We start from the raw sequence: 6376 nt of genomic DNA, 5'->3' as shown, positions 1-6376 counted from the left end.
TTCTTTGGAGCCATCTTACTGTGATCCTGAAATATTTTGTTGATTATGTCTTGCCTACCTATCAAGACAACAAACCACAAGTCAGTACCTTTAATTCGTAATTCTGCTTCAATCCCTTCACTTACCCCCCCAGTCTTAGCATGATGTTCCCGCTGATTCTTCTGGCTCACAGTCCTGAGCCGCGTCTCAACCTTTCTAACTTCTCGACCTGAGACCCTCACCCCTCTCTCTACTTCCCTGGAATCCTCTCGCTGTCCAACTTGGTGGCTATCTGAGTACGATGCCATCATCTCTCGGCTCCCCTGATGATAGGGAGAAATGCTGACCCTCCAATTACCCATTGGATTTCTGGCCTTAGCCTTTCAGGATTTTTCTTGACAGCAGACATGGGTGAGGTTCCTGTGACCAGCAGAGAACCCATCTTGACCCGACATGGTGACCCTCCCCTCCCACCATTCCTTTCTAGACTTCAGTTTTACCCTCCTTCGAGGGTCAAAAATCTCTCTACTCGATACATCCTCTGCTCTGGTAGGGTAAAGGTTTTTCTTCCCGTTTCCGGGATGGCCTCCTCCTTTCCTACTACTATCTATCGACTTCTTTTTTCTAGACATCTCTGAAAAAGAGCAGACGATTCTACTTCTAACTAACACAAGGGCTGTAAGATAGGGAAATGAATAAACATACCACCTTCCTCCGCTGGTGTGGGCTGGTCGCTGAGCCTTGCTGCCACCTTTCATCTTTCCTTCTTGCTTCGTGCTATACTGCATGAGCACTCTGGCTGCCACCTCAGGCCTTTGTTTGTAAACTCCCCTTTGTCCTTCCGTCCTGACCTCCACTTGGCCATGTGATTCCCCAGCTCTCATCCCCGCGTCCCTTCCTCGGGATTTGCCACTACCTGTCTGTCCTTCTTTATTCTTCATAACTACTACATTCTCCCAGCTGCTCCTGCTGTATCCTTTCTGTACCACTGATGCCACTTGTCATCCTTCCGCTGTCATTTATCCCGACTTCCCACGCTCCCTCCAATTCTTTCCTTAATGGCGTCTCGGTTCTCTCTCCTTCCCCGTCTAATGACCCTATCCTACCTTGCCCCGTCAGTTGCCCTGCTCCGTCACTTATACCACTCCTATCCTTTCTCACGAATATGCTGTCCATCCCCACCCGCTGTAATCTTTCCTCATATCTACCACTTACTATCATTTCCTGGCCATTCGCCTCGGAATTTCCATGATCACCCTTGTCGACGTCGAGAAGTTTCTGTAATCTATCTCGCTCCTCCGGGTGCAACGGCTCCATTCCTTCACTGTCTATCAGCTTTCCCCTGTTCCGACTACCCCAATTTGCTAACCAGTCAGCTGGTTTATTTCCTGAGTGCCTTACATGGGTAGGGATTAGATAGTCTATTTTGGTCAATAGCTTCCCTATTTCTCCGATGAGCCACGCCATTCGCCAGCTCTTACTGATTTTTTCCACTGGTTTTTGTTGTTGCAATTGCCTTACCATGTCCACCACCAATTTTGAGTCCCCCTCAATTTGGAGACTCTTAATCTTTACCTGTATCGCAATTTCCAGGCCTCGCTTCAGCGCGTGCAGTTCTGCTTCATTGTTCGTCGCCTCCCCGCAGTCCATCGCAAAGATTCTCACTGTTTTTCCGCTGTCATTCCTGAAGACTCCCCCGATACCTGCTTCCCCCGGGTTGTGTTTGGCGGTGCCATCGAAATTTAGTTTTGTAAATCCCTGTGGGGGGTGCCTGTACTATTTAGATTCTGCCACCTCTCTGACTTGGCCTTTTCTTTGGTCACCCCCGCTTAGCATACTCTGGGTTACTGCTAGCCTTTTCAGGATTTCCTCCTCTGCTTGCGGCGCCTTCCAGTCCTCATCCTTCCATCTTTCCGTTAAGATTGTTTCTCTCATGTTCCTGATGGTTTGCTCCCAAATGTCTGCTGGAGTGTGATTTTCTGCCTTGAAAATTACACTATTCCATGCCTTCCAGATGTTCCATATCAAGAACCCAGCGAAAAGCAGCCATGCATGATTTACCACCGGGTTTTGGTAAGGTTTCCTCGGCCAGTTTTCTATGGTATTGATGATATTTTGATAATTCCTGTGACGGCGCTCAAACAACTTGTAATGGTTTTCCCACAGGGTGTTGCTGACTATGCATTGGTTCATCAAGTGCTCCATTGATTCCTCCTGTGAATTGCAGAGCGCACAGCATGATGGTCCTTGTCGCCCCTTCCTCTGTAGCTGGTCCCAGGTAAGCGCCCTGCCATGTAACATAATCCAGATAAAGAAGGACACTTTCGGCCAGTGTTTGATTTTCCATAGGTTTTTCCATTTTTTCGTCTCTGCCTGTTGATTCTGTTTGGCTTTTAGGTAATACCCTTCTGTTATTGAAAAAGTACCTTGAATTCGGGTGCCCCATCTTAGGATGTCTTGCCCTATTTTCCTCGCCACTTTATGGGATGCCATTTCCTTGTAGTAGTCTTGCCATCTGTCTGAGTCAGGGGCCCCTGCCCAATCCTCTTTCTGTTTCCAATTATGCCAATAATCGCCTACACCTTGTTTCCAAAATTTGCCTACAACATTCCCCTCTGCCTGGGACGTGAAATCATGGATGACTTGAAGGTTTTCCTTAAAAATGAGCCTTTCACGTTGCTGCCATGATTCCTCCCAAAACCTGGCTTTATCTCCTACTCTTATCTCCCAAAAGCTATATTCTCTAATCAGTTCTTTGTTACCCCTCACCAGGTTCCAAATTGCGGAGCCTTTGGCCTCTGTCTAGCTTCTCATTCTGTTTTCGGGTTCCCCTGCTACCTCATATTTCCTTTCCCAGATTTCCTTCCATAAATCTTGGCCACCCTGCGTCCATCTCCACCAAAGCTTCGCCCCCATCACTTGGTTAAGAACGTAGGGGTCCCTTAATCCTAAGCCTCCATCTTTGGAAAGCCTACTTAGCCAATCCCACGAAATTAAGGCCCATTTTCTGGTTTTGCTGGTTCCCTGCCACAAAAATTTCTTAAACATGGCTACCAGCTTTTGACTAATGGACTTGGGGATAGCTTGACACGAAATCTAGTAGATTGGAATAGCCTGCAGAAGGTCCAGTTTTCCATCTTATTCCTAATTTTTTTAATTAGAGGTTCCTAGTTAGCGGCCCTGTATTGATGCTCATTAAGCATAATACCCAGGTATTTTGACGGGAAGGTTCCAATTCTGAATCCCATTGTGCGTGCCAAGAATCTTTGTGCCGCTAGCTGGGTGTTAAAGAAAAAACCTCAGATTTCTCTTTATTAATCTCAGTCCCAGAAGCTTGATTGAATTCGGATAAGGTTTTAACAATCTTTTGGGCCTCCTTGAGAGTGGCCTGGCCATATAACATTACGTCGTCTACGAATTGCTGGTGAGTTACAGGGAGATCATTCCCACATATTCGTAGCCCCTTTAGCTGATCGCTGGCTACTTGGGCCTTTATCATCCTGCCTAATCCTTCCGCTGCCAAGATGAAGAGGAATGGAGACAAGGGGTCTCCCTGCCTTAGCCCTCGCGAGGGATTGAAGGCTTCGGTGGGGGTACCATTCAACATGACTGACAACACCGGAGTACTTACCATTGACAGGATCCATTTCACCCATCTTGGATCAAAACCATGGGCTTTGAGAATGCCTTCCAGATACCCCCAACTAAGGCGGTCGTACGCCTTAGCCAGGTCTAATTTGATTAGCATACCTGGGTTTCGAGAGTTTTTCAGGGAGTGGATCACTTCCTGGGCCACTATAATTCCATCTGTAATCTGCCGCCCTTTGACAAAGCCTGTTTGTTCCTGCGCTATAAGGTCCGGCAGAATAGGCTTGAGTCTATTCACCATAATTGTTGCTAAGATTTTGTACACTACATTACAGAGGGATATAGGCCTGAACCCCTGCGGTTCGTCTGATTTTCCGTTCTTCGGGATCAAGGCTAGGAAAGTGGCATTCAGTCCCTGATGCATGCGTTTAGAACACCTTGATTCCTCCACTAAATCCAACAAGTCGTTGCCCATAAAACTCCAGGCTGCTTGGTAAAACTCAATGGTAAAGCCGTCGGGGCCTGGGGCCTTATTCTTCGCCATTTTGTTGACCACTTCCTCTACTTCTTCCTTAGTGATAACCCTGAGCAGTGCCATATTTTGTTCTCTAGTAACTTTCTTAGGGATATGTTGGCAGACCTTGTCTATTTCCTCTGTCCTGTTAATGTTAGGTTCTGTTAGGAGTCCTTTGAAATATTCCACCAGGAGCTGTTCCATATCTTTCTGCTGCAGCACTCTGTTTCCTTGACTATCTTTCAGTGAGAAAATTCTATTGTGATGACGGTGATTCATCATCGCTTTGTGGAAGAATTTGGAGTTCTTTTCCCCGTCTTTTAGCCATTGGACACGAGATTTCTATTTCCACAGAATTTCTTCCTGTTTGCGTCTTTCCTCCAGTTGATTGATTACCCTGCCTTCCTCTTCCGCCAACTCCTCGCTTCTTCCGTCCTTGATGATTTGTTGTTGTATTCCTTCCAATCTAGTCTGTAGTTTACCTTTCTCCTACTGGATATTTCTGAATTCTTCCCTATTCCATTTCTTAATTTTTCCCTTTATTTCCTTAAGTCTGAGCTGGAAAGTGTGCATTTTGTTCCGGCCTTCCATTCCCCTCCTGCTTTCCTGCCACCAGTTTCTTACTTTGTCTAAGAAATCTGGAGCTCTAAGCCAAAAGGACTCAAAACGAAAAGGTCTCTTTTTATTCTGATTGTTCAAAGCTATTTCCAGCTTTATTGGCCAATGGTCGGACCCTATAGAGGGTAGGATAGAGGCTTCATAGAAAATATCCATCCCTATTATGTACTCAGAGACTAGAAATCGATCTAGTCTTGACGCAATTTGTTTGTCCCCGCCTCTTCTATTGTTCCAGGTGAATTTCCCATTTATAGTAGGTATATCTACCATCCTTAATTCTGTTTGGACATCTCTGAATCTTTCCATCTCTGGGTCTTCTCTGCTTATTCCACCTTTCTTCTCTTCTCTAGATGTTATCAAGTTGAAGTCTCCTGCAATAATCCACCTTTGCTCCTGGTGCATATTTTTTAGTTTTTCTAAATGGCTAAGGAATATGCCTCTATCAGCCTGGGTATGAGGCCTGTAAATAGCCGACACCACCACCCATTCACTCTGCCCAATGTGTCTAAATCTTCCAGTCAGGATTCTTGGCATTCCTATCCACCAATCTGATAGGACTTCTGCTGGATTCCAAATGATGGCTATCCCTCCTGCACTTCCTTTGGCGTCTATGGTTACTTGTTCGTATCTTGGTTTTATTTTATTGAGGATTTCCTCCATCTTCTGACCTGAAATTTTAGTTTCCTGAATAAGCATGATTTGAGGTTTGTCCTTCCTCAGTCTTGCCGCTAGATGTCTCTGTTTCCCTTTACTGTTTAGGCCTCTAATATTCCATGTTGTCAAAATCATTGATGAGGTTGAGATAGATTTTGAAACACCGCTGACAGCGGGACCACTCTCCCTGTGTTCACCAGCATTTCACCCATAATTTGGATGGAGTCCTTAAGATTTTTCCTTCCTCTTTTTTCGCCCCCCCTTACCTTGTCCTTGCTGATCTGATCTGTTTTCCCTCTGGCTCTCTTGGTATTCTTCTGGCGTAGCTTTACCTTTTTCCTATTTAGCCTTATACTGTTGAAAGGTTTCCGCATACAACCTCTTCTGGTCTTCCGGGATAAACCTCTCATCCAGATTCCTCCATTCATTCAATAATTTTCTTAAGACTTCTTCCTCTTGACTTAATTCTTCCCTGGTTGTCTCCATGTCTGTCTCCATCTGTTCTGTTAGTTCTTCCTGTTCCTTACCTTTGTCTATGGTCTCACTCGGGGCTTTCCTTTTTGTGTGGGTTCTTTCACTGCTAGCGCTATTGTCTGACTCCTTATCATCTTGATTTTCCATGGTTTGGTCTTCCTCTTCTCCCTCTTCCTGTAATATTTCAAAGCTGTTTGATTTCTCTGGGGTTGTTTGTTTTTCCTTCTTATCTTCCTTGGGGAATTCTTTGTTTATTCTCCATTTGCTTTTCACCTCTTGGAATCCTTCTTGGTCAACTGGCCCTCTCTTTTGCAGGTTACTTTTCCTTTCTTCTTCTTCCATTGTAATCGGGCATTCCTTAGCCAGATGGCCATGGTCATGGCACCTACGGCATCTAAAAGGGATGTGCTCATAGTCTAAGTTTTGCTGCCAGACTTCTTCATGATACTCTAGTTCCACAGAATCTGGGATAGGGTTTGCTAGGTTCATATAGACACATATCCTAGCGTACGAAGTATACCTTCCTTTCTTCGTGGTTTCTGCTATTTT

At 45.3% G+C, this 6376-nt stretch overlaps 1 protein-coding gene across 1 annotated transcript; it reads right to left on the bottom strand.

The window, feature by feature from the left end:
• Positions 1-1755: 1755 nt before the first annotated feature.
• Positions 1756-4285, bottom strand: LOC149155637 (uncharacterized). Its single transcript, XM_089444475.1, has 3 exons — positions 3278-4285; positions 2818-3003; positions 1756-2658 (listed from the first exon to the last, which is right to left on the bottom strand). The coding sequence occupies exons 1-3, from the start codon at positions 4283-4285 to the stop codon at positions 1756-1758; spliced, it is 2097 nt and encodes a 698-aa protein (XP_089300601.1).
• Positions 4286-6376: the final 2091 nt, after the last annotated feature.

Source organism: Pinus tabuliformis, chromosome 9 (genome assembly GCF_031772625.1).
Source record: "Pinus tabuliformis cultivar Carrire ecotype Pingquan chromosome 9, CPIR1, whole genome shotgun sequence".
NCBI classification, from domain to species: domain Eukaryota; kingdom Viridiplantae; phylum Streptophyta; class Pinopsida; order Pinales; family Pinaceae; genus Pinus; species Pinus tabuliformis.
Note: the sequence above shows the minus strand (reverse complement) of the source record. Positions and strands in the feature narration are given on the sequence as shown.

Bases quoted from the DNA above. Each gene is read 5' to 3' on its own strand.
- LOC149155637 (XM_089444475.1), bottom strand. From the start codon at position 4,285: ATGGAACAGCTCCTGGTGGAATATTTCAAAGGACTCCTAACAGAACCT. The intron at 3,004-3,277 runs GTTTTTTCTTTA...TTTTTGTGGCAG, and splicing joins TTAATAAAGAGAAATCTGAG to GGAACCAGCAAAACCAGAAA. The intron at 2,659-2,817 runs GTAGCAGGGGAA...GAATCATGGCAG, and splicing joins TCTGGGAAAGGAAATATGAG to CAACGTGAAAGGCTCATTTT.